At 44.1% G+C, this 23,769-nt stretch overlaps 1 protein-coding gene across 1 annotated transcript in view; it reads right to left on the reverse strand.

Annotated features, from left to right (window-relative positions):
* Positions 1 to 23,769, reverse strand: part of SLC24A3 (solute carrier family 24 member 3) — a 129,090-nt gene that overhangs the window by 18,872 nt on the left and 86,449 nt on the right. Inside the window, exons 7-10 of the mRNA XM_030446720.1 lie at positions 7,847 to 7,921; positions 4,765 to 4,790; positions 3,051 to 3,104; positions 1,385 to 1,518 (exon numbers count right to left, since the gene is read on the reverse strand). Coding sequence (XP_030302580.1) covers positions 1,385 to 1,518; positions 3,051 to 3,104; positions 4,765 to 4,790; positions 7,847 to 7,921 — 289 coding nt within the window. The remainder of the gene's footprint in view (positions 1 to 1,384; positions 1,519 to 3,050; positions 3,105 to 4,764; positions 4,791 to 7,846; positions 7,922 to 23,769) is intronic.

Raw genomic sequence — 23,769 nt, forward strand, 5'->3', positions numbered from 1 at the left:
CAAGTGTGCAAATAAAATTAAAAAAAATCACCAGCAGCTGAGCAGTGTCACACAAAGATGAACTCTGGGAGGATTGACACTAATTTCCACAATCAGAACTGCTTCATTTGTGCCTAACTCAGAGGCCACTGAATAAGCCTAGATGACGAAAGCTTGAGTTGATGCTATGTTTTACCAGTGAAGCTTTACTGGTACAGAGTGTACTCATCTTGCCAGAACAGTTTGGCTGTTGAGAGCCCCAGGGTACAGAAAGCTGTTCCCATAAAAGCAGCTTCCTCAAACAAGGGTGCACAGCTCTCATAAAAGCCCTCCCTCAGCAACTGGGCAGGAACACCATAGCTGGCTGCTGGTATACTCAAAGGGTTTGATGTCACCAAATAAATCCCTCTAACATTTCATGTTTAGTTGCTTACTGTGTACAGACTAGATCTTTCAATCAGGAAGACAGAGTCCTATTTTTGTTTTCGTTTTTTGGGGGGGAGTGCCAGTGAAACAAAAAGGATGGCCCACCTGTAGCCAGAGACCAGGACTGCTTTAGACAAGATAAAGTTCCTTCTCAAGTTAAACCAGTGACTGGGGAGTGGTGTTATTCCATATAAATCCCAAGCAGTTACTGCACATGCTTGTTGACTGTTGCAAAGATAAAAAGATACCCTCTGTAAATACAATTTAGCACATGCTTGCAAATGCCCACATCAAGCTACTGCTGCTGAGCTTGAAAGTGGGTGAAATTTTTGAAGCTGAAGAAATACAGTAATTTTTATTCATGACTGTGACTAAAGTGAATAGGAAGAAAACTTCAGCCAAAGGGAAATCCAACTAGAGATCACGTCCATGGAAAAGGTGTGCACATTCAAGACAGCATGTGCAGTAAGAACAGGCTACCTAAGTCAACACAGTCCTCACCTTCCCTTCACTGAGGGGGAAGAATACACTAGTGCAAGTAGGGCCGTTTTCAATGCACAGTTTATGTCACTTTGGAATGGAGTTAAATTTAATTGGAGGCATTTAGCAGGCCTCTTCAATGCAGAACAACAGTACCCACAGAAGGACTTACAGCAACATGGCTCTAACAGCCTAAATGAGTAGCCCCTGATCGAGCTTGAAGCTGGACAAGCCCTTTCAGCCAAGAACCTGTCCAGCAGCAAGATTCATCCTGAGGATGCCTAAGCTGCCTCCTAAGCAGCAAAGGATGCAGTGACTGGGGTCACCATGTCATGCCACGAGTCACAAGAGCCATTGTGAGGGAGGTTGTGAAAGGGGCACCTTGCCCCACATCTCATGGCTGGTAAGACAGAAGCAGTCCACACTGCATCAATAGCAGAAAAACTTGTAAACATTTAGAATGATGCAAGCAAGCAGGGTGACTTACTGGAACAGTTACCTTTCTTTAGTAATACCACTGTGGCATCACAGTTGCTGTTATCGTCCATTTCCGTGCTATTTCCTAAACCATTTACCATATTTGCAGAATTTTTTGTCTTCTTTTCAAAGCAGTGATGTAAGGTTGAGTTGTACCTGCACAGATGAAATAAATTCTGTATGTAACTTTGCTCCTTCTATCTGGATTTTTCGATGCTTTTCCTTTCCTAGATTCATATCCTGTGTGTTACAACTAAGGGAAGGAAGAAAACCCCTCTGTTTTTAAGGAATTCTAACCACAGCGTGCCAGGGCTCTAATTAGACTGTTTACAACATGTCTGTAGCCAGAAGGCTATGAAAGATACAAGATATGAATTCTGAATGACATATATGCTTATATATTATGTATAATTAACATTCTGTATAGCAAATTCTGATTACTTGTCATCATCTGAATTAATTTGTGTCATGTAATTACAGCCGAGCATGAGTGTTGTTTTACCTGTGAAGATTTACCAGAGAAACACAAAACGATATGCAAGTTCAGTCTCAATCTGTGGAGGGGGGAATAAGTAAAGCTTTATTTCTTATTTTATTTAGGGAAGCCAGGAGATGACACAAATGTGAGTTGAGGATCTCACCATGATACTCAATGGCAAGGGTAAACCACTATGAACACCTAGACAAGGCTCCTAAACAGGACAACAACATCCCCAGCTGTATCCAAACAGGTCTGAAATGCCTGTTCAGAATCCAGTGTTGCTTTCAGAAAAAAAAAATCCATTCCAGATTCAGACATTACAACTGTCTGCTTTCCTGGTCAGTTAATTGTTGCAAGGGTGAAGTTACCTTCCATGCTAAAGAAGTTTCTAATTGCTAGAAGTGAGATGAATTCTGACTTGTGTTCACTTCAACTCAGCCTGAGTGTTTTCCTGTTCTCACTGAGAACTGCTCTCATAATATTTACTCTCTTCATCATTTCAAAACAAATCTCTATTCTTTCTTGCTGAGACAAGACCACTGATGTGCTTGGCAGCTGGTAGGTTTTGTTGACTGTTCCAGTTTAAATCTGGGTTTCCTTTGCACTGGCTTTTAAAAACAAGGCAGGAGGAGGGGAATCAAACAGCAGAACAGACTAGCTTTGCTAGCATTAACTTGTGTGAAAGAAGTTACACAGGTCAGAGCTCAGAACATCTATGCTGACTGTGCTGTAGGTTTATCATGGGTCTCCAAGCAAGCAGGAACAAATCACTGTGGAGTTTTGCACCCATAAAAAGCAGACTGTAATCTCCTGCATGTTTATTTATGGGTATGGATGCTAAAGCAAAGTCAGAAGAGGCTGCTTTGGTGGGACTCAGAGATGAGTTTGGTTCTCTGGTCTGCCACAGACTTGCTCCATTAGCTTTGGTCGGAACACACAGGGTGAGACCTGTAAAGTGGCATTTCACCTTTAGTTCTCTGATCCATGGATCTCTACTAAGGGGATTAGCAGCCCCTTCCTGCCTTATCTGGATAAATTACAGATAAATATATGAGAGGGCAAGGTGCCTTTGCCCCACCTATGGGGAGATCCTGCTGGCCTGCAATCTGGGCGATGCAATGGAAGCCCTGCCCATGCAACCGCTGGAAAGCACTGGAGCAAGGAGCCTTACAATCTAAACAGCTTGCCGAGGGCACATTTGACTTACTTCATGATAACAATGTAGATGATGTACATCAGCACTAAGACTAAGGACTCCCACCTGCAAACAAGAGCAACATAAAACACATCAGAGAACGGCATGGCAATCAGCTGCCTGAGTTCAGCCATTACCCCATCTGTCACACCACAAACTTTTGGAAAGACATGATCCTCCTGGGCTGTCTGAACACACCTCAAGCAAAGGCAGTACATAAAGACATGGATCACACACCCACGTGTGCTGCCTCCTTTGTTTTCTTGTCTTCTGTTCTCATTGTACTCAGGCAAATCAACCTGCCAGCTAAGAGCAAGTGACTAAGCCCCCAAGCTCCATGAGCAATTCACACACTACAGGGACACAGACACTTCGGTAAGGGCAATACCTGTAGGGGCTGTGGCGGAGGGAGGTGGAGCAGTCGTCCTGCTCTGCCTGCATGGGTGAACAGCAAGGCTTTGGGCTTTCTGAGCATGCTAACGCACATCCATCATTCCAAGACAACCTGAACAAAAGGCAGTTGCTCTTTTCTCTACTGCTGCTGTCTAACCACTGAGAATGCAGCAGGAAGCACTGTCAGTTATTTATCCACCATTTCTAAACCAAACTAATGAGATCTGTACGCAAATAAATTTAGAATACAACTTTTAGAACTTTTTCCTAGTTAATCTTTTTCATTGGCCAAAATGCTGTATTCTGCACAGTTCCTTAGAGTGAACTGCTAGTCCTTGGGGAAATAATCTGTTCTCAGGCTGCTATTTACTGAAACTCATGGGCTGTTTTCTCTTTAAAGATTCTGAGACATTGCACTAGCCATATTAGTATCTCCCTGCTCATGGCAGCTTAACCCTTGGCTTCCACATTGACGTGTTTTAGTTGAAGGGCACAGTCAAATACAATTGGGCATGGAGTCAATTTTATTTAAAAAAACAAAACAGAACACAAAAAAACCCCAAACCAAGCCATTGCAAAACACAGCGTTTCAGAAATCCTTCTCTGAAATTCAACATAAATGCCCCACTGAGAATAAGCTTAAGAAAACATGGAACTCAAAAAGCCTGACTCCCCCTAGTGCTTGTTATCAAAATAATACTGGCTGAGGGTGAAATCAAAGCTACCGCTGTCACTCTAAAAGCCCTGAGAGGTGCTGAAAACAAAACAATGAATGCAAAACAACTGAAGTTACACTTTAAAAAGTGTTTGAAGGCCTCCCACCTACCTTATCTGCTGCACTACATTTAAGCACATTGATGGGGATATTAACACTTTCTTCCCCCCCTTTCTTTAAAACAACCATTCGCTCTTTTAATATTGGCTTAGGAGCTTTTGTGTTTTAAATTATTAAAAATCCAATTACTGGAACATACTTCTTTATGACTGCTTGGGTTGCCCTTTCTATTCCCAGATGACTGACATTGCTGCCACCTAGGCAGCAGTCTCTGCCCCTGCATAGTACACCCCCATCCCTGGGCAGCTGCAGATTGGGCTGAGGGCATTGACTGCACCAGTCTGAGGGACATTCTCCTATGCTTTTCTCTCTGGCTCAGAAAATGAGTTATTCCAGCCCAACATGTGCTGAGGTTTCTCATGCAGCAGGAACGTGCTTCCTGAATGGCCCTGCAGAAGTTCTTAGTTTTCCTCTCCTCTCCTGATGAACCCTACTTATTGAAGTTTTTGTGATATAACCAGAAAAAATGAGAGAGGATTCAAGGCCAGATATACTTACCAGGAAACTTTCTCGTCATAAATAAACTGTGGAGAGAAGATTTTAAAAAAACAGGCATGTTATACATGAAATCACAGTTGGAAACAGCCAATCACCTGAGGAGGGGACAGAGCAACCCAGGGCTGAGGGCAAGGGGATTAAGCTTTGGTCTGTTTTGGCACTGCCGTCACCTTTGAACTACTTCACCATCCATTTTGTGACCCATCAAAAGCAGGCAGTCTCCTTCCCAAAGACCACGGCATCCTTGTGTAACTGCAGCTATTGCAGCAGCGAGCAGAAGCGGTTGCAGTGAAAACAGCGAGTGACTCAAAGGGGCTGCACCTGCCCCTAAGCCACACAGCTGGTCTCACCTCAGGCACAGCCTCTTCCCCTGACCTGCTCTTGTGGCAACCTGGTGACCAGTATGCAGATTTACAGTCATCACTGCTGGGAGAGTTTGCTGACTGAAAACTGAGCCCAAGGCCTGTTATTTCCTCAGCATCTTCCACGCTTCCCTCTGATCTTACGCTATATTTCATTACAATCTATGAGGCCACCACACTAGCTCAGTTTAACTACTAAGACAGTCATTTTAGAACACCCATTGATGGGAGCTGAAGCTTCCACAATACTGTGAGCCCTCCTTGGGCAAGAGTCTCCTCCTGTCTGTGCAGGGTGCTGGGGAAGAAATGAATCTATGGCCAAGAGGTTAAAGGTGCTTACCCACCCACACCCGACTTCTGAGGGTCTGGAGAGACAGCTGGAGGTGGTGACCAGCAGGTGGCCGCTGTGCTCCACTGCTGGGCCCGGCCCTTCCCCAGCCCACCACCATCAGCTCCATCATCACAAACAGGAACCAGGCTCCCTGGATGGCAGCACCCCTGTGCCTCTGCGTTCTTCCACCTCAGACTGACACCTGTGAAAGCTGCTCTCGGCTGTCACTCACAGAGAGGGGACCTCAGTGCAGCTCAGCCCATGGACCGTGACCCTCCTGCCATGGATGCTGCAGCAGGAGGGCCAGAGGACCAGACAAGGTCCTCTGCTTCCTGCAGAGGTGGTGGAAATGACGTGTTTGCAGCAAGGAAACACACCCATGGCACCACACCAGAGGAAGGGAGGGAAAGGGATGTGGCTTCTGAAATACCTCAGGCTGCTACACAGCCTGCAAATGGCAACTCCTGGTGACAGCCAGCACCCAGCAATGGTTACATGGACTTCTGGGAGAAAACATGACCACAAAACATGCATGCTGTAAATTACAGCTTACAGTCACCATGATCTAATCTGACACAGCCTGGTTTAGGTTACAGTGTGCTGGACATGAAAGCGTGTGCATTGACCTTTGTGAGTACAAAGAGCACCCATTCCCCTTCTGTCATTAACGACTCTGACCATGTCTCTTCAAGTTAAGATACATAGGCACGCTTTCCTTTCAAGGGAAATAAGGACTAACTGTTTTGCCAAACTCTACAACGCGGTAGCTTTGTAGTATATTTTACAGTTAAAAAAAATACATATCACAGTGCTGAATGGCAGGGAGGTATGGTGTGATTTACACACTTCCAGTCTCTGTGACTTAGAGTTCACTCATTCTTATCAAATGACCTGGAGCACCAAACAGGTGAGTTTATACTGCTTTGCCTTTTATTACTGCTGCACTGCAATTCCTGTACTAGTGGAAATGGAAGAAAACAAAGTCACATTGATTTACCCTGCAGAATATCAATCTTTTTAAAGTTGATGAATCTCAACGTTGGCAGGAATGTATTTGTTTCCTCTGAGATTTATTCATGATTAGTAAAGACACCAGTTGATTGCAACTTAAAATACGGCACCGCAAGCTGCAGTTTAAAATACTGAAAGCAACCTTCCGCAAGCAGTATCATCCCTCAAGAAAAATGATTGTACTTTAGCTGCAGCAAAGTCTCAATGCCCTGATTTGGTAAATTATCCCTATATGGCAAAGTATTTAAGTGCCTTCTAAACTCTAATGTGCACAGAAAGCTAACAAAGGGGGACTTGGCCATGCTACACTCTGCATGGAGCCTGTGGTTTGTCTTGCAGAAGAGACATTGGAGACTGGAGAGTAAGTATTTGAGTAACAATGTGCTGCCACCTAAATTTGATTTTGCCTTAAAAGGATAGGAAAGATCTGAGCCACTTGTGAAGCCAGGGGTCTGTGGGTGAGTGAAAGGGAGGAGAAACATCTTAAACTGAAGCAATGCTTCATTCTGAAAGGAGAAATCCTCATTTGCCATCAACTGTGGAGCAGTATGGCATATAACAGGGCAAATAAACCAGATGGGACCTAAATCTTTAGCCATTTAAAATATTTTCCCTTCCTCCCATTCTTCTCATTAAATAGGATTTGTAGCCATGAATTTCAGTGGTATTATGGACACAATACAACAGAGAATGGCTCTTAACTTTCTAAAGCAGCTGGCAACTACAAGGATGTACAAGTCATTAAAAAAACCTACTTTGCTTAAGGAATTAAAAAACTCATGACACAGTAAACAAATTTTTAACCTGTCAGCCACTGTGCAATACATCAAACATTCAATCCAAAAAGCAGGTGGGTAAATGCCAGGCAAGTGCCTACACCTGTGCATCTTATAGTAAATTATGAGAATACCTGCTAATGTCTTTACATTAGTGGGTGTGACCAAATTTGTCTTTTAGTAACACTTTCAGGTATGAGGTTACTGTCAAGTTATGAAAACATTTTGTTTTGCAGCTCATTGTTAGTTACTATGAAGACAAGTTATTTTTCATCAGGTGTAAAAAGGCTGACCTTGCTACATGGGGAATAAAAGTACAAAAAGGTTGAGGCAAGCCCTCTTAAGATTAGACAAATAGAGACCTTTGCACCTACAGAATACATATGGTATAGAGGCATGTGCAGAACAAAGGAAAACCAAAGAAACTGGGACTAATAGTAGTAGCACAAACTTCAGAAATGGAACTGTTCATCATCTGACTCTAAAGTGTAGCATATGGTAGTTAACCATCTTAGCTACAAGACTGATTTCTTAGCAGGTTGCTTTTAGAGGTGACAGTAGACACGTGGGCTTACACAGAACAATAACCTTCAAAAACTTACCACAATGAGTGCAACAACAGACAGTGTATAGTAGATTGAATCTCTCAGGAGACTCCAGGATGACAGTGCCACAACCTGGGAAAACAGGCAAAGAGAGGATGTTAGTCAGGCTCTCACCACCTCCACTGACAGAGGTAAGCCTCTCATTCTGTGTAAGCTGTCCCCATCCATGCTAGGACATGAAGGACCCAACCAGGAAATGTACTGACTTTGTGTGCCTGCTTGAGGAACAACCACTAGGGAGATGGGGATGGCCAATCTGAATAGTAAAATGTCACAGGCAGCAGATAACTTCCACACAAAGTTGCAGACCTGGTAAATCACACTGCTGCTGTCAAAGCCATGGGAAAGGGAAACAAGCCCCAGCTATTCATGGGCAGCAGAGAAGTTTCCCAGAAGCTCAGCAGGCTATCTGGTATCCTTTTTCCAGGAAACCCCTCCTGGTGGCACACCACAGAGCCTGCAACAGCAGTCTTTGCAAGCTGAGCTGTCTCCAGTCTGTTGTGTGCTGCAGCTGGAGGCAGATGAGCAAGAGTGCAAGCTATGCAGCGGTCCATAGGCAGGGGAGCATCACCACACACACCCACCCCAGCTGCTGCCCAGTGACTGTGGGTTCTGACCATCCTTATCCTTCCACCATGCACCTATGTCCACCATAAGGTCAGCTGCTGGCATCTCATACACTGGATTTCCAGGAATTTTACACTGTTGGATGATGGGCTTATCCCTGCAAAAAACACCAACTTGACCCATATTGATTCATCCAGGGGAGGATAACCTGGGCAACAAAAGTCACATGGCAAAGCTGGAGTCTGACAGCACAGAGTAGTCACATCCCCAGCATCCTGCCATCCTCAGCAGAGCCATGGCTTCACCCAAGACACTGATGGGTGTCATTACATCTCTGGGTGCATTTGCACTGGTTTTGGGACAAATACTCAACTTAGCACTCTAGAAAAATGTTAAGAGCAACAATAACGGAATCGAGCTTGTATGCAACAGAGGATAAAATGGGATTGCTGTGCAGTTCATTTCAGTCAACACCTTCCAAAGACATGGAAATGAGGAGGAACATCACTGTAGGTGAACGAGCCTGTAATTCATATCTTAGCAGAAAAAAATACCACCAATTAAATCAGCTTTTAACTTCATGAACAGTATTCAAAAGGGCAGATTAAAAGCAGTAACGAGGTGGTAACATTTTTGGTATTACTATATTTTTTGCAGCCTTAAGAAGTCCCCTCAGTAGAAACTTCTCCTCAAATCTTTATTTTCGATTTCTGGAGTGCATTTCAAACATGGTAGGTCACATACTTCACAGGTGTAACCCACAAGGAGGCAGATGGGAGAAGTTTCATTTACACTCATTTGGATCTGGCCACTGAATGTATAAATGAATTTTATGACTACATCCTCCAGTCATGCTTGTACATGAATTCAGTGAAACTAACAGGAACTTAATTTTCATTTCTATGATGACTAAATAAAGGTGCTATATTACAGTGCTAGCAAAAATAGTTTCCATTATTTCTCTGCATATTAAGTCTTACAATATTGGAATTTTCCAGAAGTGCAAGGAAAACAAATGATGTAAAAGATACTGACAATTCTACTTTAAAATCTCTGCAGCCTCTAAATACTATGGCCTTCTAAAGTAGATGTAATTTATGCACAGTGTAAAGTCTCTTTATGCAACCACTGATATGTAAAAAACTCTTAACTAAAAAAAAAAGCATGCCTTTAAAGTCCTTGAGTCAAATTAGATTCATGACAGCTGACAATATATTTCAATGCACGCAGGGACAGATGAATGGAGATGCTTTATGATGGAAATTTCCAAATGCAGAAACCTGGAATTGGGTTCATAATTCTATTCAGAGATCCTTAATTAAATCTCACATTTTATAGATAGTGGGCCCCTTCATTTTGATTGAGCAAGTTTTTGTAAGACAGTCTGTAAAATAATTTGACATTATTCCATGGAGCTTATTCCACTCAGCTTTTATGATGCTGCTTTTAAGGTCCTGTGAACTTTTCTAAGTATGGATGCTGGTGGGGATTTTATAGCAGTAAACGTAAGCACTTCTGAAACAAATTACAAACCCCACACCAACAGACTTGCTGTAAAACCTCACAGGTATAAGGTGTGTCACCAAGCTGCACAGCACACCTGTGAAAGCAAGTCCTGGTTACTGCAAACCAAGCTAGCTACCTCTCCTGTTCTTTGATATTCTACAATCATCTTGAAGGTAGTCCGCAATATTTTTCCAGGAAATTTTCCTCAGGCACTTGTATGAGTACATGAAGATCCAGATGCTTAAATGCAGCAATCTAGCAGGTACCTAGTGCACAAAAGTCACAGACCACTGGGAATTGCAGGGACTTCTATGTTGATTTCAGGCTGGATTGCAGGGAACACACCTGTGCTTGGGACTTGTACAGGCTGCTTGCATTCACAGACATCCCAGCTATTAGCTCTTTCTGATGCAGTAACTGGGGGGCAATTAAACCTCTGCTTCTCCTGTGATGCAAATAATTTACCTGAAGTCTTTGAACCATTTGATCACTGGGAAGAACAATCTAATATAAGAAAGCTGTACACAAAAGGTAACCATGCACTGAGGGTAAAAGAAGCTAATTAGCACTGATAGAAATGACAGTATTTTCAGCCTCGTGTCAAGAATTGTGTAGAATAGTTGTAACTGCCAAGACCTTGAACGCCTGAATTGTGCCATACAGTCTTGCAGCAACTAAGGACTCCACATAAATCTTAAGCACTGGAAAACACTTACATTACAGTCTAGCAGACTAAGGCAGAAAGGAAGTCAGGGAAGCAATCAGCTTGAGTAAAATCATGATCAAATTCAAGTTTTAAATCAGCAATACTATAACTCAGCAGAGAGCTGGTCCTTTGGGGGTTGAGCGTAAGGAAGCAGCTCTAAAACCACTGTCAGGTTTCACAGTTCCTCTCTTTGAAGGAAAGCTCCAGAATTCTAAGCCCCAGACAAATGCCCATTAGCCCTCTCTTGACTATGACATTGGGGATTGAATCTGGCATCCCCAGAGCTGACAGAAGAAGCTCTTTAGTCCAGGTTTAAACAAGAGCAACCATTGGCATGTCTGAAACTGATAAGGAGCCACAGTGCACACTCACCTGCATGCTACAGCATCATTCCCATGGGTAAAATAACCCATATTAGATATTGGGTTCCTCACTGGCAAACTTTTCTCATGCAAAATCTTATCTGTAATATTTACTACTCAGAATGCTTATTTCCCTTTTTTAAGGGCTGGGTAACAGAGATGTCAACATTTTATCAGTTGCAGTTTGATTTATGCTGTTCTTAACTGCTGAAGAAGCAGCCCCATGCAGCACACACATCTCCTCCATGCACACACACATGGAGGAGATAATCACTGAAAATCAGACACAGGCACCTGCTGCTCCCAACACTCAAGCAAGCTCAAGACACCCTGGGCCTCAGTGGCAATATACTCCATGTCCCATCCTCAGGCTTCACCACTTACTCTCTATAACACTGATCTGTCTCTCTTCGGCTCTTCCAAATTATTTCTCTCCCCTTAGCAGTGCAGAATCATAGAATCATAGAATTAGCTGGGTTGGAAGGGACCTCAGAGATCATCTAGTCCAACCCTTGACCCACCGGAGCAGTTGCTAGACCATGGCACTGAGTGCCACATCCAGTCTTTTTTTAAATGTCTCCAGGGACGGAGAATCTACCACCTCACCGGGCAGTCCATTCCATAGCCTAATCACCCTCTCCGTGAAGAAATTCTTTCTAATATCTAACCTAAACCTCCCCTGGCACAACTTAAGACTGTGTCCTCTTGTCTTGTTGAAGGTCGTCTGTGAAAAGAGTCCAGTTCCCACCTCGCTACAGCCTCCTTTCAGGTAGTTGTAGACAGCAATGAGGTCTCCCCTGAGCCTCCTCTTCTTCAGGCTGAACAGCCCCAGCTCTCTCAGCCTCTCCTCATAGGGCCTGTGCTCGAGTCCCTTCACCAGCCTGGTTGCCCTCCTTTGGACCTGTTCCAGGACCTCTACATCCTTCTTAAACTGAGGGGCCCAGAACTGGACACAGTACTCGAGGTGTGGCCTAACCAGCGCTGAGTACAGGGGAAGAATCACCTCCCTGGACCTGCTGGTGAAGCTCCTATTCCACCCAGAAGAGACCTGGTGACAGAGGCCATCCAGCTGGCTGTTCAAAGATTGCTATTCACTTGCTCTTCCCATCACAGAACTGAAGCATGTGACCCAGAACATGGCTACTGCTGCCTTAAATAAGGGCATTGTTGCTCCTGCTGCTGTACAGAAAGGCACAAGGCAGTCCAGAGGGATAAGCACTGCTGTATATCTTCTATGATCAGCTTTCCAGGGGAAGTATGCAAACATTATCTTATCACATCCACATTCTTCAGGGATCTTTTTCACTCCGAGTTGCTCCAGGGCTTTTCCTCCTATCGAGGCCTGTTCTTTGCTTGCCATTGGGCTGAATGATCAGCTACAAACACTGCCTAGAAATGCCAGGCTTTCGAAGCAATCTTCCTAACACTGTCTCTCTGCTACCCTCTAGCACAGAAGGTCTAGATTTTCAGGAATTAAGAGCTAATAACTTAATTTGTTAATGTGGAGAGGCAGGAATGCTTGGTCAAGGGTGTCAAAAGATTACAGACAATCCTCACAGTGATTAGCCTTAAGACTCTATGGAGATAAAAGAGATGTGTGGATGGTAAACCCACTGATCAGTGCCTCCAGGCCAGAGGCATCTCCTCCCAGCTGACACACGTGCTGTATTGTTGACTTCTTGTGTGTAGTTTGATTCCTTGATGTTAGATCTTGACAGAACGACTGTCATTCAGCAGAATGTATTTTTGGGCAAAGGCAAAGGTTTCTCATGAGCTTTAAAGGGAAGAGGTAGAATGTATCTAATTTGTTAGACATAGCATTATACAAACATATCTCCTGCAGCACTGCACCTCAGTGACTGATGGTGGTCACTGTTTTGGGTAGGTTTTCTGTGCAGCTCTGGGGTCCAAAAGTGCTTCCAAATTCATCACTGGTCTGGAATGTTACTCCACAAACTTTGTATGAGGCTGTATGGAGAGACAAAACTCTTTGCTGGAGAAGCAGCTTTTTTTTTTTTTTTTTTTTTTAAAATAGCCTGAAGGATGACTGTAAACTGAGACAGCCTTACCTGGCAATGCTGCAAGACATTAAGAAAAGAGGCAGCAAACACATGCCCAGCTTCCTTGCTGCTGTCTTTCCCTGTCCTCAGAGGTGGGGAGCCAAGGTACATTCCACTGCCAGGCTCTGCGAGGCTGGGGCAAAAGGAGCAGGCAGAAAACTAGGTGTTTCTACAGGAGATGATGCTCCCTTAAGTTTTTATTCAATAGATTTAAATTCTCATTAAGAGCTTGTCAAAAAAACCCAGAAGCAGAGAATCTGGGTCAGTTCTCATGCTGCGCCTCTTTCATTTGGACTGCACAGAAGCAATTAGGCAAGCTCTCACATCACCCTAACAGAGGCTGGGATCTGGCTTTTGGATGCTTCTGGCTGACAAAACCCTTGCTCACTGAGATACCTTGCAGGTACGTGAAACATCACAACCAGCTGGCAGCATACTGTGTCAGCCTCTCCTAGCAGCTTCCACAAGACAGGCAGTGAGAACCTCCTCACATACTGGTCCTGGTCTGCAGGAGCCACCTGTGAAGAGAGGGCTGGCTCTTCAAGCCTGGCAGGGTCCCCTCAGAAGGTGCTGTTTTCCTGACACTATGGTTCAGCAAATCCTCGGCACAAGTCCAAATCAGCCCTGCGGTAACAGAATAGGATCTCATTTCAAAGTGAGTTAAAGGACTAGCTGCTGGTCAGTGTTACAGTAAGTAGGGAACTCAGGTAGAGACTGGGAACAGATTTTCAAGAAAATCAGGCTGGCAGTAGTTTGCAGTTAATGCATGTCTTACGCATTTGGAACTATACAAAGATAAAAAGGGTTCTACCTCAGGTATTAACTTCCATTCTGAAGACAACAGGAAGATAAAATCCAGCAGAACTTCAACTTTCCATGGATGGCAGACTTCAGTCCCCAGCAGATCCCTGGTTTTTACCTCACAGCAACCAAACCCGAGCACTGCTGCAACTCACTGAAGAGCAACAGGTCACAGCAGAGCCCATCAACTGAAGCATCTGAGCCACAGCTGAAGGGAACTAGGAAGGGAGAAGCTCAAAGGTGAATATCAATATTTTGTGGTACACTCATCTGAACACAATACATGCACAGTTCTAGAATGTGGCAGTGATACTTCTTGGCATCATGCAGATCCCAGTCCCTCCTCTGTCCGAACATCACCCCACCAAAAACATATCAGCATTCACTGAAAGTGCTCACAGCCTGCCATCACTCCAATGGGTCCAGAGTTCCAGGAGGAGAATTTCCTACAGTCCGCTGTGAAATCTTCACTTATTGAAAGGTTTCATTGTCATTAACTGCATTGGTAGTAACAGTAAGATTAGTTGAGTTTTAATTTTACTTGCTTGGCATAAATATGTCAGATGTCTTACCAGTAAACATCATTACTGGATCTTAATCACCTTACGCAAATCCAACCAACATCCTGAAGTCACAGCTGCTCAGCCAAACCAAGCAGAAAATTAAAACATCTTTCATGAAATGGCTGAGATATTTTCTCCACCAGGTACTTGGGAGACAAGGCAATGACTTGAGTGGATACAGCAAAACCTGTTTACAAGGACATCTCACAAGGTATGAGCACCAACAGTGCTTGACCTGCCTCAACAGAAAAGCCACCAAGCTTCTTCCAGAACAAGCAGAGGGCCATGAAATAACATGGTCCGACTGCTCAGGCCCTGCATGTGTCTGTCTGTTGCTGTATTTGCAGCTGATGGATTGTTCACAGATGCTGGGCAATGGTAGGCAAGTCTCTGAGCCTCTGGAAAGTGGTCCAGTCCTAGAGGTGGGGGGTGGCCACAGGGTCAGCTCACACTTCCAAGGACAATGTGTGAGTGGGCTACAGGCCATATGGATCACTGGGCTAGTGCCACAGAAGACTGTTCTGGACAGTCCACATTTCAAGGAACCTCCTCCTAACCCACAACTAATGCACTAAGCTCAAATACCTCTCACAGGACAGCAGCTCAAATTGGAGAAGTTAAAAAGACCCCTCAGGTTTTGTACAGCACCAACATCTGTCAGTCTGGATGGGAAAGCAAGAAAAGCCAAATGCTTTCTGCCTGTCTTGACAGCAGCCAGGGAAATCCTGCTTTCTGAGAAGCTGAATATCCCTGACTGCCTCTGGTGAAGCTGTCAAGGGCCTCTCTCTCCAGGACAGCTCTGGCAGGGACTTACCTCTCAGAGCTCCTCAGTTTCCCTTGACAAGGCAGAGGCTCTGCCTTTTAACTTTGTCATTTATTATTTTAAAGAGCCCTTGCTCAACCCAGGTAACCACAAAGGTTCTGCCACGTGTCTGTTCATCCTCTGGTTGGGATATCAATGAAGTATCACATACTAATGTAACATTAGTCACACAGAGTGACATTGCCTTTCTCATGTTCAACACTATAAGAAATTAGGCCGGGGACCCATCTATGACTTTCAGCAAGAAGCCACTGTGGAGCCTCTACATGGTTTCTAGGAGACATACCAACGTGTTATACTAAAGAAGAGAGCTAGTCTGGGGGTGAGGCATTCACCAGGGACTGAAGCAGTCCTTGTTCTGCCTCCACTACTACGGCCTACACTTGGGTGAGTTAATTAAGCACCCTTCCTTATACAGGAGACGAAATATTTATTTTTTTACCCAGCATCAGCTCTGGAGAATATATCAGAAATGTGGGACCCACAAATGTCACAGATACACACTTACTGAGATGGTGCACCATGCTAATTTCTCACTCATACTCACCTTGTACATACACAACTGTTTTGACAGTTTTTCTCTATGTTAATCTCCTTTTTCCCTAGTGTGCATCAGCTTACCAGCATCCTAATTGCCACTCAATTAGCCTGCCCAGTAGTACTTCAGTGGCATAGAGTTATGCCTAAGCTAAAAGGCACAGATAGAAATCTGTTCCCAGGACTTGGTACAGTTTAGAGTGTGGTGCCTTCCTGGGGACACTCTGACCCACTCCATATTTCAGATGCAGAAATCAGCTAAGGAGGTCCAGCAGGACCTTCAAGACTGCCCTTCAGTCCTCAAACATTTGAGGCTCCTAGCCTTCACCAGTGGGTTGGGACTTCTTTGCATCTTTGTGACCATCATCCATGGCTGAAGCCTGACAGGTCACTTCTGGCCACATCCTTCCATGCTGCTGGCCTTTGGGGAATACTCTTCCCTTGCATTTCACGCCTTCTCTGAGGTCATTTCACCTCAACCAAATCTCCTTCATGTGTTTAGTAAAATGTCCCACAAACTGGGCACAATCCTGTCACTGAAGGAAACAAATCCTGCTGGAAGGGACAGGCAGTCCCTCAGGGCTGCAGGCAGGATGCAAGCAGGTCCTCCCTGTTACAGGGCACCCTGAAGCATTTAGCCACCAGGATAAGCAGCAAAGGGAGCACCAAAGGTGATGTCTGTGATTCAAAAGCTGCAGACTGTGCTGTTTGAAAGGTCACAACCAAACTGAAGGTGCGAAATGGCAACTGCATGTTTAATATTCTGCACACACTTTCTCTTTCTTGCACTGCTAACAGTATCAGTCCTATGGCAATTGCAATGGAGATATAAGGCAGAAAGGAATACTTTAAGATAATTACTGACATATTCCAGCAGCACATACAAAGAGCTGAGCTGCAAGAGCTGTGAGTTAATTTTCACAAAACTTGCCTTGTTACAGGCACTGTTACATCCTACCTGCAATAAGCAAATTGGTCTATCAGAAGCTAATAATAATTTGCTGTAAATCAAACATAGCAGAGATCACAGGGCAATCTCTTTTACCCCTTGCTGCACCTCCAGTGGCCATCTGCCAGACTGAGAGATGACCCTGTGAGTCCATCATGCTTTTCCTCCCTGTGTGGTCCCTGTAGGGAACAGAAACATCAGTGTAGGCAAGATCCAAACACCTCTGCATGTTCCACAAGGAGCTGGAGTCAGAGAGCTGCAGAGGCACAACGTGGCACCAAGGGGAAGGTCTCCAAGCTGGCCAGAGCAGCTTCCTGCTTCAGGTGGGACAGCCCCATCGTGCTGGTGAGGGACAGGCAAGGTGGCTGCCAAACTCCAGGCAAATGCACAAGGGGCTCTCCTGTGACAGCACAGTGGGAATCCCTGGTCCCATGTCCCCTCCTGGCACGGTGAACCACTCTGAAATTTTAGACAGATTCCTGCACGGAAAGCCACTGCTGCCTGTGCAGCCTTTCTGGAAAGCCACAGGCAGATGGAGGCTCCTATGCTGGGACAAACAGCTCTGCAGGACATCCTGCAAAGAATGCCAGGGAGCAGACCCAGACACTCCCTTCTATACCCCACAGGGATGTCTCCCTGCTGCTGACATGCTGGTGTCACAGCTGGACCAACAGCCTAGGACACCACAAGCATCCTGCTCAGTACCAGAGTCCCACCAAGCAGCATTCAGGCTCATTCAGGGCTTTGACCAATACTAAACACCCTTCAACTGAGATGAAGTGAAACACAAAATGTGAGCATGGGTCAGCAAGAAAAAAAAAAGAAAAAAAAAATTTAAAAAAAAAAAATAAAAAAATATCCAGGCGGCCTTAAAATACATTTCTCTCTAAGCCATTAATTGCCAAGCAGCTCTGAGCTAGTGGACTGGCTGGGAAGAAAGCTTCCTCCCAGCTACCAGCCCCCTAATTTCACCACTGGTTACTGCTTCTCTGGAGAGCTCAACCATCACGCTGGCTCCCAGTTCATACACTGTGGACCAACTCAATTTATTCTCATTATTTCCCCAAGAATATTTGCTTTTTTAAGCAGCTCTTGATATTTTCATTACTGTAGCAGCAATCTGTCTCTGTGACATTCTCAGAATGGAAACAGTGGACACTCTCCAAACCTCAGGACAAAGCCAAAAATATTTGCCAGCTCAATGGGTACTCATAATTGTCCATGAGTTATTCAGATCAGCATGTCTCTTTAGCTCAGATTCCAGCAGCAGCAAGGCAGCAGGACCCCAAGGACCTGCATTTGCATATGTCTCCTGGACCACAGGAGATTCCTTGGATGATTTCACAGCAGAATCCCAGGACAGCTGTAGGCATGGACAGGCAGGCATGCACAGGGTAAATATTTCCTCATCTCCTGAGACTGGCCAGTCCTCATCAGATATAAAACCATATTTTCTATTTCCCTTGCTCTTACACTACAAATGGTGTAAGAAAAAAAACCTGCCAAGGTTAATCCACAGTATTGATCTATGTGTGAATTTAGACAGAAAACTTGAGCTGAAATGGTACCAGTGTTTAGTAGTGATTACAGACTGGACTTGGTTTTGTACTGGTAGGAATCCATTTCCAACCCTTTTGCCTCCCCTATCTGTATCCTATTACTGAAGGTAACCATGAAGAAGGGTTTGAAATGCTAATAGAAAAAAATCACAGCAACCTCTGTGATGACATGACCAGTCCTGGATCACCAACCATCCAGACAGCAACTCTGGCACCTGATCTGCACAGTACACCGGTCCCCATCACACCTCCCTGCAGTGAGACTGACAGTCACAGACCAGAGAAGAAAAAAAAATTACATTCCAACCCTCTCCTCCAAAAATTCCTCCACAATCCAGAAGGAAAAAAAAAAAGCTCAGGAATACAATCAGGAATACAAGCCAAAGGTCAGTAATGACTCCAGTATGACTTGTTGTCAGTGCAACTAAAGCTCATAAGAATAAGATGCATGCCAGCAAACCGTATGACAAAAGTAGGTTAAAAATAGATTACAAAAGTCCCAGTCTCTTCAATAAACAATGTTCTACCTGGTTATTATATCTCTATTCAGTTTCCTCATCAGCTCTTCAATGCATGTAACACCAGTTTCTCAAGTCTCTTTTCACTGAGCACGTCAGCTGATGGTTCTGAGTCATTCACAGCTTACCAAGGGTTTATGACGACTTGGACAGAGGAAAGCCTTCATAATCGAGTTTATTTCCTCAGGTAAAAGAATGTCTCTGAAGCAGGAGGCAGGTCAGATGGATAAGGCAGTCCTTTTTACTCCAGTATATTGAGGAATGACAACAGGCCATCAAATAGACCCCTTGACAGAAGATATAATTGGAAGAGTTTCTCAAAAAACAAGATCTCTGGCACAACCCAGGAACCTTGGTCTCCTGCTTCACCCTGAGCTGCATGTCTTGTTCTGGGGAAAGGTGAAACTGAGAAACTATAACTCAATTGCAGAACATGCTAGTTAAACACTATTTAACAAATCAAGCTACACAGATTAAAATTACTGTTTAATGCTGGAGAGACTTGAAACTTGTGTTTATATTGCTTTTACTTCAGCACGTTTCACTAACCTCGTCTCATCCTTCATCCTCCTCTGCAGCACTGGGAAAGGTGGCAGTTTGGTGCTGGAGGGGATAGAGGAGGACTGGCTAACATGCAGGAAGAGAGCAGCAGAGCTGCAAAAAAGAAAGGAATTTGTACAGGGGAATTTTCAAAACTGAACAGACTGCTTGTGCTGGCTTGAATGAGAGCTGAATTAAGCAAGCATTGACTGCTTCCGAGAATCCCACATCCCTGCTGCCAGGGATGATGACAGAGCAGGGGAGGGAGGGGAAAATTTGTGAAGTATAAACATGAGAGTGAGAAGACAGGACAGAGAGACCGAGGTTTAGAGGGGACCCTGGGCGAAGGTCGATCTCCCCATACACAGTTGGTCTGCACTCATGGAAAAAGCCTAACACAATCCATCACCAGACAGACAGACAGCTCCATGCCTGTGTCTCTTCCCTGCTATCTAGCACACAACCCCTTGAAATGTTGCTGGGCTTGTGTTTGAAGGGCTGCCATCTGCTACCATTTCATCTCTTGCAGCATTCTCTTACTTTCTCATACCCTCTCTTTGCCTGTACAAACGAAAACAAGCACAGCAGCTGAATACACAATTTTTGGGATGTGTGAGTTAGCTGTACAATTGAAAGAACATGCACTAGTGTCACATGTGTGCAGACAACTGAGGAAATAGCTAAAGCTATATCCAGCCTGCACTGCATCAGCATTTGGGGAACAAGGACGGTTCTTAATACATTTCCATATATTAAAACCAGCTGTGGCTCAAAAATTGCACCTACTGCCTAATTAAGTGAGGCAAATCTTTCTGGGTGTGTATGTGCATGCAGAATACCATGACACATTACAAGGAAAAAAGGAAAAGGAGAAGGAAAAGCTTATAAGTCTCATTGCCACAGCCAAGTGTGCTGTACTCAAGACATCCACAAGGGTGAAGTTTATCTATCTCTCTAAAAAAGCCTTGGTTGGAGATTTCAAAATGCATCAGAGGTAAAGTTCTTCAGCTTCCAGATAAGACATTTAAAAAAGAGATGATTTTCAGAGTGTGGATGCTAGTTTAGAAAATCCAGCCTTTACAGGCAATTTTAGTTTGGCCATCAAAAACACAAGCAGCCTGCATCAACTGTCACATTTTGAAAATGGGTCCTCCTGTGCACCAAGGACAAAGACCTCAGGAGATTTCATTGCTCACATCGGAGAGAAGAGACAGATACAAAAAAAAATCCCTCCAGACCAAAATCCTCACTGGTGATCTGCAAAGTGTCATCAAAGAAAATCAAGCCACTTTCAGACTACTGGAACACACATTTCTCCTTCTCAGTAAGAAACCATGGAACAAATATTTTTTATATAACCTAGAACCAACTTCGGTTTGAAATAAGTAAGAATCACACCAACTCTTACAGGTTTGATGGGTAGAGGTGTCTCCGACTTAGACTGGATTTGAAACTTGTTAAAATTTTCACCGTTAAAAAAGTAAAAAATGAAGACAAGGAATTCTTAATACTTAACACTAACAGAAATGTCTTTGTGGTTGTTTAAAGCAATTTTGCTTGCTTGCATTTGTTAAACCTTCCCTAGAGTTTGTAACATGCACAACTTCAGCTCTGGGCTGGCACACTGCAGCCACACAGTTTATCTCCTAAATCTGCTGACATTATCTAAACCAATTCATTTTCTAGCCCAACCTTGTCCTTTCTGTTTGGGCCACAAAAAAAAAAAAAAAAGCACAACAAAACACTAATGCTGATTTTCGTCTACATTGATTGGTTTTCAGCAGGAGAGCAGCTCTTCAGAAGCATTACAACACTGCTGCAGTTCTTTGGAAACCCTGAAGAAAGGCGTAGCAGCAGACAGTGAAAACAAGGCGGGTGGCTTTTGGACACCCATCCTGCAAGTGGCTCAGCCTCCAGAAATTAGTTTGGCTGTAGCTGCTTGCAGGACCAGGGCTTTAGCTACCAAGGTGATAAATTCCTTAAAATTTCAAAATTAAATACATAAAGCAAGAAATGAAGGAGAACCTTTTCTAATTACTGCCTTGCTAGAGGGCTTCTAGCAGGCTGCTCACAAGCTACTCTGCATCAACTGCTCAGCAATAAGCACTTTTCCCCTGCACACAGCACCAGATCCCAGCAGGGGTGGTGGGGGCAGGCATGTCACAAGGGCTCCAGCAGGAACTACCTGTGGGGTACATCAAATCTGCAGCTGGCACAGAAGATGGAAACAGTGGGAAGCGTGATTGCCCTGGTTCTAGAGCAAGCTCCTGTACCTCCAAAGGTGCCTCCCTGTCATGGATAAAGGAGGCGTCAGGTCAAGAGCAAAGGAGTGGGGAAAAAAGAAGGTATCTAGAGCACTGTGGGACCAGCAGAAAGCTAGAGAGACAGCTCTAGGGTGGATCCACAAATTGGGGGAAAACCCTTTGGAGAAAGCTTTTCACTGAAGCCTCAAAAAATGGGGAGGTCAGGTGGGGGTCTGGGAGATAAACTGAATAGGAAGAAACCTGGAGCATTTAGGTGCTTAGGAGGAGCATCATCATACTGTGAAAAGAAAGCATTAAGTGTTAAGAGAAGAGGTAGTTAAGTCACTTGCTTAATTCAGATCAAGAATGGTCTAGGGATGAAGCCAGGGCTCATTAGGACAGTGGTGTTTTGTGTATCCCCTTTGCTGAAGGTGGAACATGATCTGGGAGAAGAAAAGGGGCTTATATGGCTAAAGCAGCCAAATGTTGCCAAGGAGAGCTGGGCTCTATGGATAACAAGATGGCCACTTAAAATAAACCCAAGGTCAGCCCAGCAAGGGAACACTTGTGCAATGCTGAGGTGGAGCAGCAGGAGCAGCATCTGGAGCCAAAGGGAGCTGCCCTCTGAACAAAGAACTTGCCACAAGATGCTATACTTTCAGGAGAAAAACCAGGACCATGCCAGCATTATTTGGCCCCTAAAATGGCAAGTTATTCTTTTGTATTTAATGTCTCTGTGCTTCATTTCCCCATCTTTAAACCATCCCTTCATATCACAGAGATTTGGGGAAAATTAATTGTTCATCAGCTGCTCAGATACAATAGTGATGAGATCGGCAGACATTCAAGAGGAAATTAATAATTCCGCCTCTTAAACAGAGTTTGAACAGAGCCTGGTAAATAAGGCAGAAGGGCACAGACTGAACAATGAAGAGAAAACAAAACAATGAATAGCTGCTCATTAAGTGAGCAGAGTCCATTCTGTGCACTGAGAAAGGCAGGGACCCTGTGGAAAAACCAGTATGGGACCCTGTAATTAAAGACTGTATAATAATACATACATAGCAGGGGGGCAAATTAAAGTTGCACAAGGAACCTCAACACTGCTACTTTCTAACTTTTCAGTGTTTGACTTTCAACCCTAACAATGCTCTTTTAGCACAGTTTTTAGGTGTGTAGCATCATATGGAGATGTGGGCATCATACTTGCCTTCTCCAGTACCAGCAGTGGAATGTCTATTCTGATTTGTTCTGAGAAGCTGGCACTTAACAACCATTAAAGGCTCAGAAAAATAATCAGAATTGGTGTTCAACTTTCTGGGGCTGTCAATTCATTTCTTTTTTTTTTAAACAAGGTGCATGTAGTCAAACCCGGTATTTTCTCAAGCCAAATAATAATACATTCAACATAGCACATACATACTGCAGCCTAACTTTAAAATAAACATATCCTATGCTACCCAGCCCCAGTATGGCTGTTATATCCTTCAGAAACAAACATTTCCCACCTTGAAGTGGTCCCTCAAGAAGACTGACATTCTTTGTCAACACCTTTTCCACTGAAAGTTGTGATTTTTATCTATGTTTTAGCAGGTTTCAGGCATGCAAATCAATGCCATGGAGAGTAAGAATCAGAAGAATTAGCTCCACTGCTATCATGATAAACAGTGAATTGCCTTTGTTCGCTTGAAAAAAAGCAACCTGAGAAAAAGTACTACTGATGACAGAACACCTCTGAAGAACACAGCTTCATCCACTGGGAAAGCCTTGGTCATTAAAAGCCGGTCTGAATCAATTGGGCTTTCACAGTAAGAGTTACAGGAGAACCACTAACACACTGAGCTTAGTGAGCATGTCTGCTTCCTGCTGCACGTTCCCATGCAAGGCAAGGGAGCCTGGGGAAAGCACACTGTGGGCTCTTCCTGAAGCTTCCCCATAGTGAAAATGTTCGCTTTCATCCTGAAAAAAGGCACTGGTAATGCAAATAAAATTGGATTACAAATGTTCAGAGGAAGCTCAACTGGTCTGGATGTGTTCTCACATGGACCAAGTTCTAGAGGACCCTTCTCTTAACTTCTTTCACAGCCACTTCTCTTACTGCCCTGAATTGATAATGTTAGCCTGCTTCTTCTCTTCACAAGTAAGCCTGCACAGTAACATTCCAAAGAACATTTTATGTGGCTGCA

Source organism: Calypte anna, chromosome 3, assembly GCF_003957555.1.
Source record: "Calypte anna isolate BGI_N300 chromosome 3, bCalAnn1_v1.p, whole genome shotgun sequence".
NCBI classification, from domain to species: Eukaryota; Metazoa; Chordata; class Aves; order Apodiformes; family Trochilidae; genus Calypte; species Calypte anna.